The 18,261-nt window shown below is 31.5% G+C and overlaps 1 protein-coding gene across 1 annotated transcript; it reads left to right on the top strand.

The window, feature by feature from the left end:
- The first annotated feature begins 13,384 nt into the window (after nucleotides 1–13,384).
- LOC134262637 (uncharacterized) lies at nucleotides 13,385–14,339 on the top strand. Its single transcript, XM_062745012.1, has 3 exons — nucleotides 13,385–13,536; nucleotides 13,820–13,900; nucleotides 14,086–14,339. The coding sequence occupies exons 1-3, from the start codon at nucleotides 13,392–13,394 to the stop codon at nucleotides 14,280–14,282; spliced, it is 423 nt and encodes a 140-aa protein (XP_062600996.1). The 5' UTR covers nucleotides 13,385–13,391; the 3' UTR covers nucleotides 14,283–14,339.
- Nucleotides 14,340–18,261: the final 3,922 nt, after the last annotated feature.

Genomic DNA, 18,261 nt, shown 5'->3' with positions numbered 1-18,261 from the left:
ATGCGTTTTCTCATCATACCAAGTAGACATTTAGATAATTTTTGCGGCATGTTCCAATAAATCATTTATTTAAACCTTTATGCTGTTTGCTATGTGATAGGTACATTTCTCTTTCTGTACCTGTAATGGGCGTAACATCTGGACACTGATTTGTTCAAAAGTATTTCTTTTGTGTTTTCTGAATAAAAGAGCAGCAACTCTGAATCGTGAAATGTATTCTTCATTTCTTGAACAATATACATGTTTATTCCTTAGACTTAGAGACTCTGTTTCTTTTCTTCTATATGATATGTATGGTATGATTCTGGATTTGCAATTCTATAAAAGTATTATCTATTTATTTTCGTGTTATTGTGCTTTTTATTTTAAAGATTGCTTGTACTGGCAGGTTGAGTGGTGATTACGGCAAATTCATGCTGTTAAAACAACATACTTTGTTTTTTTTCTAATGTTAAAGATCGTAGATACAGAAGATAGAGAAGTAAAGCATTTACTTTCTTTATCTGACTGGTTTTATTCTAGTATATAGCCTTTCAAATATCCTTTCTTAGTTTAATAACAAAATTTATTTTCTAAAATGACTGATAATGTAAAAGTTCAGCATATGGAATGGCAGTATGGATCTCCTGCATCGTTTACGATGCTTTGAAATTGCAAGCCTATCCTTGAGATGCTTATAATCCTGTTCTTATGCAGAGTCGATCGTTTGATTTGACTAACGCCAAATATTATCCAGTACTTGTTTATTCTCTATATTCAAAGAGTACAAGCAATAGCTATATGGATTTAGTTGAAGAAATGACATTTTTATCCTTATGGCTTTAAAAAGATTGGTTTTTATGATTCTGATAAAGTGATAGCTTAAAACGACGTAACAGCAGTCATCAAATCGAAATTAACAGATACATGTATTTATATTCTTACAGATGTTTTGAAATCTTAAACAATTCGTTATTGTTCCTTGCCCTCTTTTTCAATTAAATTTATGAAGATAACAAACAGTATTCAAGCTCAAAAGTCCATTTAACAAATCAAAATTGGAGCAGAGGAAACACGGGCCTCTAGAACATCAGGGGTGGGATCTGCTGCCATGCTCTGAAGGTATCTTAAGATCTAAACAACATGATCCGAGAAGGCAGATATCAAAACATAAAATAAGTTTAGAGGAAATTTAAAATTTAGGGTTGTTTCAAATTTTGTTATCTCAATCAAAATTGTCCTCATTTTAATTAATAATTAGTATAAATATGATACCACTCATTCGGATATTTCCTTAAAATATTTATGCAAATTACCAACTGTGATATATAAAAATAAGCCTTTTGAACTATTGTGGTTTCTACTTTTAAGGTAGATCGCGGGTTTACTGTCTGCCTGAAAACATATCAAAATTTGTCATATTGAAATTTTACTTTCTGAAATTTTTGTGAGATTCGTCTGCGTGGTTTTATTGTTATCGTCTTTCAAAGGCACTAATGTTGATGAGAACTGGTGAATTACAATGAAATATATATAGGGTTGTTTTCAAAACCATGCTTTGGCGCAGACGAATTATTACTCAACACGATGAATGTGAGATAAATTTCAATCAAAATTGTCCTCATTTTAAAAAAACTTAATAATTAACAAACGTATATAATTTCATTAAGACGTTATATATAACGTTAGTGCACTCATTATTTACGTACGACATTTCCAATTCAAAATAAAAATTTATGCAAATTTTTCACCATGTAAACTGTGATATATAAAAATAAGCCTTTTGAACTATTGTGCTGTCTACTTTTAAAAGATACATTAGCAATATTTCAGAACTGATTCCATGTTGCTTGAATTATTTTTTTAAGCAGTACACTACATATTACATAATTATATATTATGGACATATTATTATGCCATTGTATGACTGAATACAGACTAAGTGATATTTTACCAACTGTACTCGCAATTCATTAATTAAAGTGAACAATTTATTTAAAAATCTCCAACAATAATAGGCACTGAGTAAGGAAAATACATGTAGGAATTTCTTTAATCTTTCTCGAAAGTGGAATAGAGGAAGCTTCTTGACGGAATTTACGGAGAAATCGACAGGAAAAAAAGATAACGTGCAATTTTCTTTGATTTTCATGAAATATAACGTCTAGGAAGAAGTTTAACACTGATGATATGGAAATATAACCAAGAACGCTAACAAAGGTATATGGTGTCTTCTTTCTATGTAACACTCACATTTGAGAAAAATACAGGGGGATTTCCATTTAATAAAGGAAGGGATATATGCGTTAATTTGGCACAAGAAAACAAAATAAGAAGCTTTCCATGAATATCCATTAGATAAATTAAATATCATTATTGCTTATTAATAATTGTTGGAATTTTCGAACTTTAATTGAAGCTGACAACGCCTATCTGCAATATCTGTTCATATCTGGATGTTGTACTGGCTATATACGCTAACGGCCAACTAAAAACAAAATCGTATAACAAAATGATGACTTCAGCTTTATATATATGTAAGCGTAAACTTTTTTGTGTTGTAATATTCGCTATCTCCTACATATGGTGTTTGTCTCCCATTTTCGATGCTCAGTAGCATTCTCTGAATGTGGTTAATTTTTAACTGAGGCAGGCTATTCATACATAACTTGATGCTAAAGGGATATCTACAATCTCGTTAAAAGTCAGCATTTCGTAATTTTCTGTTTTTTTTTTAAACAATGAGCTTAAATAAAAAAAGGATTTTATAGGTGGCTATGTTTTTCTTTTGTTTAATCGTTTGAATCAATTGACAACAAAACATTATACAAATTAAAAAATATATCAAAATTGTCAATAACCTTTTTTCTGAAGATATAAGGAATAACATTCAAAGAAAAATATATATTAAATAATAACTTAGAATGTTCACCATTTTTATCATGTCATACCAAATCAAATAACAGTCAATTTGGGCGGTGTATTGTCCTTGTCAGGATGTAATTATTCAGCATTTCGTTATATGTATTATTTCCTTGGTTTGGGTCAGCTTAATCATTTATTTTACGGAAGTTCTATGTATATTATTTTTTATTGGAGGATTTTTACTTTCAAGATTGAATACAAGAACACTTTCTTGTACGTATATATCAAATAGTCACTTTAGCATACCTTTTAAACTGCAATTAAACGTTTTCCTTATAAAATTAAACAGCTTTCAAGAATAAAACAGCAAGAAATTAGAACTATATTTATTTATTTATTTTTAAAAAGGCATGATATATGAGAACAAAGAACAGTAACATGCAAAAAAAAAAATGCAACTTGTGAGCAAAGAAATCAGGAACATCATATCATATACATAGATATATGTTAAAGTTAAGTTAATCAGTTTAAATGTGATGCTCTTATTTTTTAAGAATATGTGTTCAACTTGCATAGAATATAATAAAAATTAATTTCTGTCCTTCAGATTCATATCTCAAAGTTTGTTAAACACTCTTTTACAAGAAAACCTACATATATGAAAAATATAAGAACCAATGATTACGGAAAACAGGGAGATGTAAAAAAATAAATGTACAGGTCATGTAATAAAGTAATTTGTCCAATTTTTAATAGAGGAATATTTGATTCCATTTCAGACACTTCATAGATTTGTTAAAAAAACGAAGATGGTCAAGATGGTGATGTTTCCAATTCCGTGTTAATGTTCTTTACAGGTGATTTCACATTATGTACAACTACATCCTTTCAGGATGACGTCATCAATAGCTATGTCACTTGGCCAATTACTTCCTCTCGTGGCTTCAATAATAATCTGAAATATTCAAAATGCGGAAAGAACGTTAGATTGTCTAAGCAAGCCGGTAAAATATTATTTAAGGAATTAAGGAATGAGGCTTATTTGAACCTATGTTATACGATATAACATAGCTTGGGCATTTTTATGGTTTATAAACCGCGATGCGGTTTATAAAAAAAAGTGTACATGTAAACTGCCCCCCCCCTAAGTTATGTTATATCGTATAAGAAAGGTTCAAAGAAGTTTCAGTCTTTATAATTTAATTTCAGTGAAGTCAATAAGACAATTTTCCATCAAAAAATGGCTTCAAATTGAGCATATATCTTAACGACGTTCGATCCTGATATTTAAAGTCTTAAACTTTTTTTGCCAAGTATATTTCTAGTTTCTACATACATACCTTAATTAAAATTCAAATCAAAAAATGGGGGTAAATGCGCTTCTTTTGGCGCTACAGAACATTAAATATGACCTTATTGCACTGAAATTTGTGTCTAAGTGAAAAATTAATTTTTTTACGTTTTCCCTCCAATATTTTTATCCAATTATAGCATGAAACAAAATGAACTCTTAGGTTGTTTTAAAAAAGACACTTAAAAATTGTGACTAAGAAAAAGTTTCAAATTCCTTCGCATAATCAATTATTTGACCTTTCTGCACTAATAAAAAGTGATTTTTCTGGCATTGAAAATTTAATTAACAAGAAAATTATTTTGAAGTCTTAAACTTTTTCTGATTTGAAGCAAATAGGTCAAATTTATCTTGAATATTTAGAAAAGAACATCAAAACTTGGGGTATATGATGTAAATTTTCAGATATTACTAAAAAAGTGTCAATTTTACGTTAAAATTAGCTCAATTTTTTCCAGGATTTTCAGAATATATTTACTGTATTTGTCACTCTTTGTTGATAAAATTCATAAGAAATAATTGAATAGATATTTCAGAACCAGCATAACACATTTCACTGCAAAAAACAGCTTTGTGTGCAACCAGGATGGAAAAATAGGAATCGAAAATTAACAGTACTGTTATAGTTCAAAATGGAAAAACTGAGCATTTTCGTCTAAAAAATCTTCCACCACAAAATATAGTCCCTAGCTTAGTTCTACTTGAATGGAATTTAATCGCGGTTTTTTCATTGCATATAGTAATATTTGCACTGTAGAATTCAGATTTAATGTAAGAGCTTATAAATGATGCAAAATTTTATAAATAAAGGACCTGACCAAAATACTCTCAAAATATCAGGATCGAACGTCCTTAAAAGTAAGGCCAAGCGGAGTAACCGTTCTTGACGTAATTCATTGTGACGTAGGCAACTTATTTTATATCATATAGATATAATAATCAAATGGTTTGTAACAACCAAAATTAAATTATATATGTATATAATTTAATTATGGTTGTAACGCTGTATTTGATTGGATAAAAAATTTACTTCATATCGTATAAAATGGGTTGCCTACGTCACAATGACTTACGTCAAAAACGTATCAATCCGTCTGACGTTACATTCAAATTTTGTACAAATTGAAGTCATTTTGTAAGAACAATCATCTTTTTTTCTTACATCAAATGAATGAAAATTAAATTATAAGCAATGAATTTAATAGCTACCCATTTTATACGGTATAAACTGGGCTGGAACAGTTTACGCTTTTTTATAAACCGCTTCGCGGTTTATAATGCGTAAACTGCCCCAACCCAGTTTATACCGTATAAAATGGGTAGCTATTAAATTCATTCCTTAAATAAAATAGACAAGATTTAAAAGATAATCTCGAATACAGTTCCTTATCTTCAAATACATTGTTTTTCATCCTGATGCTCAAGGTCATAGAACAAATATGTTTTAGAGCTTTTACAGTGATATTTTAATTTATATTATAATTTTCTATGGCCCCCTCCAGAGCTGCGCCTGCTCTTGCTTTATCCTAAGGCCGGGATACATATTCTTTAAATTAGCTTGTTGACTTCCAACTTAAACTAAAATACTCACTCAAGTACACACAAATTTAACTGCAGTTTAAGCAATACATAAAAAAGATATGAAAAGTTACATATATATACAAATTTCCATATTTTTGTGGATAACATTTTACAAATTAATTTATACCCTGAGAAAGTAGAAATTGGGAAAATCAATAATGATATGTTAGAATTTAAAAATGCATTACAGGCAAAAAAATGGTATGTAGATAGTAAAAACTCACTGAGTTCTCTAGGCCAATTGCTTTTATACTTAATGGGTTTTATTTTTTGAATTCACTTATTATTGTAACTTCACACGGAGATATGTGAGGAACCTTTAATTTTCGCCACTCCAAATTACTCTGAAAATGATTTTTTTATGAAACATTAGGAAAAGGTAGCAATATGCTAGGCAATTACATTGCTTTGCCTCTTTTCAATTGCTTGCGAAAATAGATTACAGAAAACTTTTATTTTATAGCTTTGAGTAAAACGTTAAACTTTTCGAGTGAGCTAGATATTTCACAGATAACATTATTGGATTAAGTAAATTTGTTGTCAAAAGTAAGGTTCACTCGTTTTTAAATTGATATTAAAATGTTATTTTCAAATTAAATAAATTTTTGAAGGTAAATGTAAGAAAATACTTATATAGGAATATGACTAACCAGAAAGACTTGATTAAGAAAAATTATATGTCTATGGATATCTGAAATGCTTCTTCCTAGATGGATTCATTTTTATGTTTGGTCACCAAAAAAAAGACACTGTATTACAATTTTATTTGAAAATGATTAGTTTTGTTCATTTTAAATATCTATATCTGATTTGAATGGATATTCAAGGAAGTAGCTTAAGTGTTGTCTGTTTGAGTCATTTTTTAATTAAGTAAAACGTTCTTAGTTAAAGACAATCTGTATTATATTTAATGTATATAAAATAATATTCATGGAAACCCGATCTTTTAACCGGGGTAAAAATTTTATAAATGTTATGGCTTCTTTGGAAGATTACGCCAGACGGTGGGCAAAACATGAAAAAGAAGACCTTGACTCTTGTCAGAATGGATTAAATGTATCAATGCGTATTAAAATCTCGCATTAAGCAATTGAAGGTTAAAATGAAAACCATCCATCCTTCTGTGTTCAGTAATTAGCAGGAGGATTAGGTAGATCAGTTCGTATTGGTCCGAGAAGGAAACAACATAATGTTTGTTGGTAACCATCCTTATTCAAAGAGTCTGACACATCTGTTTCAGATTAAGACATTTTACCCGAGAAAATAATTCTAATGGTTTTCTGACGAGTGAAATATATGGAGATAACGAACAGTGTTCAAGATCAAAAGTTCATCAAGCAATAAAAATAGGGGCTCCAAAACATCAGAGGTGGGATCAGATGCCATGGAGGAGTGGGCACCTCTTACCGACCGGTCACATCCGCCGTGTGCTCCTTGTCATGATCAGGAAATAACGAAAAAATCCGTCGTTAATTCAGTGCTCAAATAATGGACTAACCGCATGAAAAAAATGATGACTTTAGAAAAGTCTGCTTTAATCCTTGTTTCATCAACTGAGATATATAAACTTCGTATGCAGGTATGAAGGTATATTGCTGAATAAATAAGGGAAGTTGACGATAGAAAAGTTTAAGTATAAACAATTTCTAAAACGAGGTAAACAACTTGAGGAAACAAGAATATTAACAGTTTCATTTAAATTCATAATTTCGTTAGTTCTATCGTCAATACGATGACCTTGTCAGCAAAGGCATTTTTATTATCAAATCAATTGTTGACAGACATTTTATATCATAATTTTTGGGCCATTTTTACACTTTGCATTGTCGACGGAATTTTCCATTATACCCCAATCATGACAAGGAGCACATAGCTGCTGTAACAGGTGGGTAAGAAATTTTTACGCCTCCATGGCACCTGATCTCACCTCTGATGCGTTGGAGGTCTGCGTTTGCTCTGCTATAAAATTTTATTGTTTAATTGACTTTTGAGCTTGAATATATATTGTTCGTTATTTCCATATCATATGTCGGCAAAACATCTTCCACAGGGTCTGATATATCTGTTGCATACTTTGATATGTTACTAGAATTATACATGAATGGTACTAAACAATACGTTTTATGAAAACGGGAATTTTTTCATCAACTTCACCTATAAATGCAGAAATATACCATTATCAAATGCATACGATGTTTACATCTCTCAGTTGATTTGATGCGCAAAGGAGGTGCAGAAAGAATTTTTAAGACGATGTAACTTCATTTAGCATTCTAAAGTTGAAAAATAAATGCATGGATAGGCTTTGGTATTTTTTTAATAATCCATTTGAATATTTCAGAAAACAGAATAAAGTGAAAGGAATATGTGATAAAAACTTATCTTTATTGACGTAAAGCAGAAGTAATCCAAATGGATATGCATTTTTCAGTTTGTACAATATAAAATGCAATTAAATCAAATAAACTAAGTAGATGTAGCTACATTTAAATAAACTCTGAATAACTGATTTACGAACGTGATGAGGACCTAATTGTTTATTGACGTAAGGCAGAGGTGGCAGAAGATAGGTTCTATGCCAAACATGTGCCGAGGGGGTACACATAAACGTGCAATCCATGTACATGGGGACAGTTTTCCATTGGCTAATTAATTACACTACATATGCCCCTAGCTCACAAATTATGTTAACAATTTACTTGTAATCTTCCTTTTAGAGTGCACATGTACCAAAAGTGCACCCCGGGACTACCCAGATTTTGGCTTGTTTTCCCAAGACTTGGGCCACTTTCGGACCTTTACGGCCAACCCTCCGAGCGAGCACTGGATAAAACTCTCAGTAGTCTTTAAATTAATGCATGCCGTAATGAAAATTCACCAATTAATATAAGGCCATTCACCTTCCCTCTTGGATACACACATTCTTCTAGGGCCTGCTGATTTTCAGCTGAAGTTCCTCTGCAACTGACCACGTGTCCTAGTTTCGCATTTACAACTCTGTATATGCTAAGCATATACCCACATGTTGTACATCTTTTTTTCAGCAAGCACTTTGCTTCACTGTAAAGGTGTCTCATATTTATTCTCATCGTTTTCTACATAAAATATCATATCAAAAAGGGAATATCTCAGTTTTTTAAGAAAATTGGTCTTTAGTACTAAACTATCACCTGACACCAGACGTGAATAATAAAACATGCATTTTTCATTCAAAATATGATAATTACCTAAATCAAATGAACAATGCAGAAGAGCCTACTTATAGATAAACTCTGGAAAAAACTGATCTGAACCAGGAATTTATAAACCGTTATGGAAATCGGTTACACATTGTCTTAAAATATTTTTAAAAGATGCTTGAGTTTCTGACTGACAATATCTATGTGGTTTTTAGAGTCCAGGTTTTAATACAATCAATTAGACTTCCCAGAGGTACCAATTGCGCCCCGTTATTAGCAGACCTATTTTTGTATTCATAAGAAGTTTAGTTTGTTCAAAATCTTTTACCGACCTTTAGATATATATCGACGACGTATTGTCGATTTACAATGGTAATTTCCATTCTTATGTCGATTCGATATATATTTGGAGAGCTTGAGATAAAAGATACCACAGAGTCTAATACATCTGTTTCATAATTAGATATTTGACTTGAAAAAGACGTAAATGGTTATCTAACAACCACGCTCTATGATAAACGTGATGGCTTTAATTTTTCTATCGTCAACAATTAGCAATATACCTTTACCACCTGTATACGGAGTTTATATATCTCAGAGGATTCAATTCGCAAGAGCATACTCTACGTATGAAAAATTTCTAAAACGAGGTAAATTATTGACATACAAGTTGATGAACCAAGAATATCAGCAGTCTCGTTTAAAGTCATCATTTCGTAAGTTCTATGGTCGATACAATGACCTTGTCAGCAAGTACAATTTATCATTGGGTTAAATGCTGACTGACGTTTTTCATACTATTTGTAAGTTCATTATTTATATACAGAATTGACGATGGATTTTTACATTATTTCCCGATCATGGCAAGAAGCACACGGCTGGTGTGACCGGTCAGTTGGAGATGCTCACTCCTCCATGGCACCTGATCAAACCTCTGATGTTTTGGAGGTCCGTGTTTGCTCAGCTCCTATTTTGAATTGTTTTATGGACTTTTGATCTTAAATGCTGTTCGTTTTCTGCATATGTTTCATTAAAGACATGCATTATTAGAAATGTTATCACAATAATTTGAATTTGCAAATATTAGTTCACAAATAATATTTATTTTATGATTGACACAAAAAATCTTGGATTGCTATACGACCCTTTAATATGTTTTTACATAATTAAATGTCTTTTGGTTGACATCTGCCCGACTACCCAAAGACTAGTTTTTTAATAGAAATTTTATTTTCTTGAATTGAGGTCGTTCGCCCAGCTTTCCTGCTATTTTTCTTTCGAACAAAATGCAAAGGTTGGATAATGACAGGGAATAAATACTTCTGTCTTATATAATCAGGGATTCTGTGTGTTTTAATTCATAAATGAAACACGCTTGCCTCATTATTGTGTAATGATGTATATTGATCCTACTCTCCCGAAATTAGTAATTTTAAAAATTTTCAAATATGAGCAGCATACACGTATCTTATAAAAAAAAAAGAATTTAATGTCATATGAACTTAGAAAATAAAAATAAAAATGTTTTACTTAAATTAGAAGATTATTTGCATCGACTTTTTAAGTTTGTAATAATTTAAAAAGACGTAAGCAATAAAATTTTATTTTGAAAAAAAGCATTTACATTGGCATTTATAAAATAGTTTGGACTCATTTCAGTTTTAAAATGTGAAAAAGAATAAAGATTTTTATAAATCCCATTCCATTTAAATTGCATCATTTAATATTACATTGTACTTGTAAATATCCTAATGGATCGATACTTTCATTTTCAAAATGGTTGGGCAAATTTCAAAAAAAAAAACTTCTACATAAGAAAAGCAGCAATCGCTATGACCTTTAACTAATATATCGACTATTTTTGTCAATAAATAATAGTTACATTTCACCAGTATCACCAGTATGGAAATAACCTAAGTACATTTATCCATGGGTCATTTTCATACTGGTTTCTCACCTTGACCTTAAAATAAAAGGGAAAAAACAGCCTGGCGCAGCATCAAATTCGATGTTTTACTAAAAATAGAGGATAATAATAATACTTACAACAAAACTGTAAAACAAATGAGACTTCCGATTATCTGAGTTAAGGTGATAAATACTGAATGCAACTTGTAATTAATTTATCTCTATTGTATCTTCCACTTGATAGTGTTACCATAATTTTTAGCTCACCTGAGCCGAAGGCTCAAGTGAGCTTTTCTGATCACATTTTGTCCGGCGTCCGTCTGTCCGTCTGTCTGTCTGTAAACTTTTCACATTTTCGACTTCTTCTCAAGAACCGCTGGGCCAATTTCAACCAAACTTGCCACAAAGTATCCTTGGGTGAAGGGGATTCAAGTTTGTTCAAATGAAGGGCCACGCCCTCATTCAAGGGGAGGTAATTGGGAATGAATGAAAATTTAGTGGCATATTTTAAAAATCTTCTTCTCAAGAACCACTGTGCCAGGAAAGATGAAACTTATGGGAAAACATCCTCAGGTAGTGTAGATTCAAGTTTGTTCAAATGATGACCCCCGGGGGTAGGGCGGGGCCAAAATGGCCGACCAAACTTTTACATAGAAATATATAGGAAAATTCTTTAAAAATCTTCTTCTCAAGAATGACCAAGCCATAATTCATCATATTTATATGGAAGCATGCTCAGGTAGTGTAGATTCAAGTTTGTTCAAATGATGACCCCCGGGGGTAGGGCGGGGCCAAAATGGCCGACCAAACTTTTACATTGAAATATATAGGAAAATTCTTTAAAAATCTTCTCAAGAATGACAAAGCCATAATTCATCATATTTATATGGAAGCATGCTCAGGTAGTGTAGATTCAAGTTTGTTCAAATGATGACCCCCGGGGGTAGGGCGGGGCCAAAATGGCCGACCAAACTTTTACATAGAAATATATAGGAAAATTCTTTAAAAATTTTCCTCTCAAGAATGACAAAGCCATAATTCATCATATTTTTATGGAAGCATGCTCAAGTAGTGTAGATTCAAGTTTGTTCAAATCATGACCCCCGGGGGTAGGGCGGGGTCAAAATGGCCGACTAAAGTTTTTAAAGATATATGTAGGAAAATTCTTTAAAAATCATTTTCTAAAAAATAGCAAATCCATGATTAATCATGGGACTACTTTTGGATATAAACTTTACAATAAAAAGCCATTTTCTACTTTTTCCTACCCTTAGTGCTCAGGTGAGCGATGTGGCCCATGAGCCTCTTGTTATACATGATATTTATTCGCAGTTTATGAAAATTGATCACAGATACGATTATACTGACCACCACTATTGATTGATTGTAAATTGTTTAACGCCTAGTCGGCAATATTTCAGCCATATTTCTGCAGACCACGGCTAACACAAAATCACCTATACTACCACACAGGAGATTAAACAGCTAAAGAACACTATTTTAAACAAGAAGACTTTCATTAATCTAATATCTTTTTTGTTGTGTGTATCAATAAATCTGGTTTAATTTAGATTTATTGATTTTAGATTTATAAAAAAAATACATGGTTTAAAAGATAATCAAGGATAGACAACCCTTATAGCTTAGGTTGTGCTTAAGACACTGTGATGAAAAATTTTGATTTTTACACTAAATTCAAACGTTAAAGGTAATTATAACAAATAATGGTAAATCTCATAAAAAATTATAAATCGATTACATGGTATATAAATGTGATAGAACTATCATGTATTCGAAAGCCAATCCCTCCACCTAAATAATAAGTCATTAATTTTAACTTTATGAAGCAGTAATTTCATTATATAATTAAACATTGTGGATAGGGGACAGGGGTCTATGCAAAATATCAAACAAAATATTTTTGGTCATGTTGAAGGAATTTTCAGGATTTTTAGACCATGACGCAATTCATGACGTTATAATACATGGACTAAGAGAAAATTAAGTCATTATTAAAAGATATGTAGTCTTAAAGGGTCCAGTTGATATTTAAGGTATTTCAACTAACACCGATTAGTTAAATTTTTTTACGAAATTCACAGGACCAAAGAGGGGCGGGTAAGTGTACATTTCTTACTGGACATTGCAAGATAATACCTTTACAAGGTTATGCACCCGCCAGAATTGATTGATTGCAAATCATAATGTACCTAATTACCTGATGGTAGCAGATAGTTTTCCCTTTCACCTTTATGGCCCACCAGTGAGTAGATTATACTTTGATATTCTTCTTGACAGCTTCTTGCTGCTATGTTATATAGATAATGTGACAGTAATTATGTACTCAGACATTATTTGGCTATTATTTAAGTGTCAAATAAGGATTTTCCAGTTAACCTTCTGATCAAACAATTCTTGTGATATAATGATTTGTAATTTAACCAAAAAACCAAAAGTTATGTCATTTTATTCCGCTAAAATCATTATTCTCACTCCAATTTGATTTCAAATTAAGGAATCTGGAAGATATGGGTGAGGGAAGCTTTATATGTCTCATAACTTTATTGTTGTTGTCGAATCAGTTTGGAAGTGTTAATACATTCTTATATTTTGATACGGAGTGTGTACAATGGAAAATTATTCTCGGCATTTTATCTTCTTTACTCCTATCAGGTACGTCATTCACTAAAACATCAATACGTGTTGTTAAGCAAATGCCTTTTTGCAAGTTAATTCATCAATTCTAAAATGAACACATCAGAAAGCTACTAATAACTGAAGTTCATACATGCTACTTTAATTTGTGCTCTTGCAAAATTGATTAACAGATTTATTTTTTGGTTACTTCAATGCTTGATAGAGATGCCTTTTAACTTAGTATAAGTGAATTTGTCAACAACAATGTTAAAAAAACAAACAAACTTCTAATTTCATAGCGTTTAATTCTCTTTTACAGGACAAAACGTTTCAGATGAAAACCTTGCGATTGTTATAACAGTGATCTTTTTTATACCATGCCCAAATATTCAAGGAACAGGTAAACTAGAATTATTACATATTTACATTCATGTAGATATGTTTGATAATTTTTTTCTCCCTTTGCATTTATTTTTAAAAGAAAATGGATTCATAAAAGAAGCATAAAGATGTAAACTATATGTGATACTAGAAATGTTTTGTTTAAGTTTTGGAATTAAGTTTCATTTATTTTTTATTCTATAGATCCGAACAACTCTAGAACTAGATCACTAGCATCAGCGGAAATCATAACCAGTGACAAGAGTTCTATATCCACTGTAACTCCTGTCGCGCCTAATTCTCTCCTGACGTCTGCTACCCCTACCACGCCAAACGTCCCCTCCACGTCCGTCCACCCAGTCACTACTGTGACCCCTTACCCAATCATTCCAGTATTATAGAAATTCCAATTTACATTATAATGAGAAGCTGATGGTCGTTCAAATATAAGGTCTAATAAATATGCAAAACAGAAAACATCTTCCTTTTTTATCACACAGGTATTTGAATGAAAACTGAGATAGGACGGGTGTAGTTCTCCTTTTTTCAGACAAATTCTTTGTACATTTTTTGATTTATTCAATTTCAGAGCTTCTTGAGAGAGTTTTATTAACTTCTTTCTACGAAATGCCCTCTTTCCTGATCAGTAAATAGGGCTCACGGTGGATGTGACCGGTCTACAGGGGTAGCTCACTCCTCCTTGCGACCTGATCCCACCTTTGAAATTTCCAGGGGTCTGTGTGTATGCCCTATCCAAAAGATTTATATTGCTTAAAGGTTTTATTTTATCGATCACTGTTGGTTTGCTTCACCCCTTTTCATACTCATCAATATTTTTTTCGTGTTTCAAAGTACACATATTTATAAAAAATCTTTTTAAAACGAAATCAAATATGCAATGTTTATGCCTGAACACTTTATTGGCGTCATCCACACAAGTTATTAGTTATAGTATCCTTCATCGCCGGCGGCTATGTATATACAGTAATTAACCTGTAATTATCCAGTACACGGCTATTCTCACTTATTGTGACCATCAGTTTTAGGTAGACTTATCGACTTCTTTTCAACGAACATCGTTAAATTATGCTGTCTTTATCTATACTTTACTATATTATCACACGTACATAAGCGAAAATCCAACATGCATAGAAATACCGATATCAGGTTATGGTTTTCGATGTACAACGCAAGTAAGTTTTGATGTAATAGAGGTTTGAAATTTTGTTGGTTTTTTTTTAAATTGAGAAAATGGAGTATATTTGGATGAAATATATGGAAATAACGAACAGTATTCAAGCTCAAAAGTTCATTAAACAATACAAGATTGGAGCAGAGTAAACAATTTCAACAAAACCAGAGGTTTGATCAGGTGCCATGAAGAAGTGAGCATCCCCTGCCATTCCCTAATCCAATTTATACCACTTCTTGAATTTGCTCTAGCATAGTGCGTCTGGATCTTCTCCTTTGCAGCAGTTACCAATATTTGTAAGATCACTTGCTGGACCATACAATGTATCTATGTTTGTTAGGTTTTTGTTAAATTTAGAAATATAGTGTATGTTTTTCAAACGAATTAATAAGATAAATAAGTTCTGTTGCCATTTAAGGAATCGTGTATTTCTGCTTTTAGGTCTTTATTATAATTAATTTAAGGTCATCATTTTGAAAATAAGAACCATGTGTGTGACAACTATATATCGCCTGCATTAATGTATCAAACAGAACTGTAGTTTAATAAAAGAAAATGAGCACTTACAAAGAAGGCTGAAATCTGTTATCATTTAAAGGATTGTGTTAACAAATATAACTTATCATTGGGTCCATATTTAGGCTGAGTTTCTCAAATCAAGTTGTAAGACCTTTTTAATGCTAAATTTGATTAAGGAATAATATTCTATCTATCTGATCAACAGCTCTTGGCGGGCGTGACAGGTTGAAATGAAATGTTTACTCCTCCAAGGCAGCTAATCCCGTCTCTGATAATTTCTGAGGGTGAGAAATTGATACCCTGTTTACAATTCTCTATTATTTGTAAACTGTTCAGCCAGTCATTATCTTCGTCTTCTTTACTGTAATTACGGAAGTAAATGAATATTGTTCTAAGTCAAGTTTTAAAGAACTTTCAATGATCATGATGGGCAACTTTAGGACAATATTGACAAAGATGTCAAAATTGATCAGGAAATTTGGTAAAATTTTAACAGGCACTAAAACGTAGTTATGCTCTCTCGACCAATCGGAGTTTTGTGGGTTTTCTTGATTGTTATAAATGTGTTGGTTTGTAGCTTTGTTTGTCAAGAAATTCAGTACAGGTATACAACAGATCTGATATATATTTTGTTTACGTAATCCATGAAATTCCTTTTAAAAGACTTAAGATAGATGGAGAAGGTCTGTCATATATTCATTACTTGAGAACATAACTGGATATTTTTTTTAAAATAAAGTTTGGTCACAAATAAATTTCAATTTTAAATATGCTGTATTATATTTGCTTCCATGCTGGTAAAAATCAATCTACGAAGACAACACAGGCCAACTAACAATAAATTTATTGACAAACGAATAAAATCAGCTTTTAAATCCTCAGATTTCCTTATTTTTGCAGTAAAATTCGGCTGTTACTTGCTTATGGAGTTTTCATGAGGTCTTCCAAAGTAAAAGGTGAAGAAAAAGAATAGTGATCGACCTAAACAAAGACTTTAAACAACATAAATCTGTGACGAGGGCATAAACACGGACCCCTAAAAATGCAAGGAGTGGGATCTGGTGCCTAGAAGGAGTAAGCTTCCCCTGTCGACCGGTACACCCACCATGAGCCCTATATATAGATAACTTAGACTGAACTATTTGTAGAAAAATTCGAAAAAAAGACAATGGTTTTAAACTGCTATAGTAATCAGCTAAAATACGACATAATGATAGCTTATATTAATAACAAGATTTGTACAATACCAGTAGTATTTACTGATTTTAAATGAGGTTGTTGAAACCCCTGTAACATCAACTTATTAATAATCATCCTTTATAATAAAATGTTAGTGATATTGACCTTAGACACTTGACATAGATCCTTATAATTACATATCGACTTACATTGAAGTCCATAATTGTATATTATGCTAGATAAAAGATGTTTATGGTAGCCTAAAAAGCTATATTATGAACATTATGACTTTGAATTTTATAACGTAAAACACTCCTTTTTAGCTAACTATATATCATTAACATATATATTTAAAGTTTTTTGTATCCCAGTTAATTCGATGTGCAAGAGCATGCATTGCGTAGGAGCTTAGCTTATCTTCAGTGTAAGCTGATGTTATAATCACATCCAGAGTCTCGTTTAAAGTCAATATATCACATGTTCTATGGTTGAAACAGTGACTTTGTCAGCAAAGAGAATTTATTTTAAGGAAAAAAATATTAAGAGGCTATTTTATTCAGATTGTAAGACCATTATTTTGTACTGAATTATCTAAGGATTATTCCTGTTCCCTGACAGATTGGTGTGACTTATTCTTTCATGGCACCTGATCCCACCTTTCTTGTTTGGTTCTCTCCAAGTTTGTATTGTTTGTATAATATTAAGACATATTGGTTTCTAAAATGAAAAGGGTGAAAATGACGAATGGCGATCGATCTCATAAAAAATCTTTAACAATACAAATTTGAAAAACAGAAGTGGATTAATGTGCCTATAACGAAAAAGATTCCCTTCCAGAAACATCCATCGCTATGTACTGATCGAGCAGATGGAACGTTCCGTTGTCTAATTTAGTACAAACACAAAGGTCTTCTTTTGGTATGAACCAAGTCAGCCAAAGACGACGCAATGATAGATTATATTCGTTAATAATCAAAGAAATTACAAAATGCCGACTTGAAACAATGCTCTGTAAATCCTAAAGCATCGCTGTGTTGTTGCACAATAAAAATTATTTATTATCACAAAGAAAATGTATTTATTGTTATGAAAAGAAATATATATGATACAAGGTTTAACTTATCAAAAAATTTTTACTTGAGAATCAAAACTATATATTACACAGAGGGGATTCTATATTATCAAATAGGCTACTATATTTGAATTTGGAACTCCTTGATACCCTTTCAGATATAATTATATGAATTCTTATTCATTGTTATATGAACTATTTATAATGTTGATTTAAAAATTACATCAGTGGTATTTCTTCTAAATGTTAGTAGCCTGCGTCGGTTTAAAAAATGATCGTACATAAGTCTTGCTCTTTGCGAGTTTGGAGACATTAACTCCATATGCAGGTGTTGGGAGAATATATTCAATAAATAAGTTGACAATGAAAAAGTTAAAATCATCTCATTAATTATATAATTTAGCTGGACTTTTCGTCT

This window comes from Saccostrea cucullata, unplaced genomic scaffold, assembly GCF_032062105.1.
Source record: "Saccostrea cucullata isolate Sc308-1 unplaced genomic scaffold, CSIRO_AGI_Scuc_v1 ctg625, whole genome shotgun sequence".
Classification (NCBI taxonomy): Eukaryota; Metazoa; Mollusca; class Bivalvia; order Ostreida; family Ostreidae; genus Saccostrea; species Saccostrea cuccullata.
This window is presented reverse-complemented; position numbering and strand designations above follow the sequence as displayed.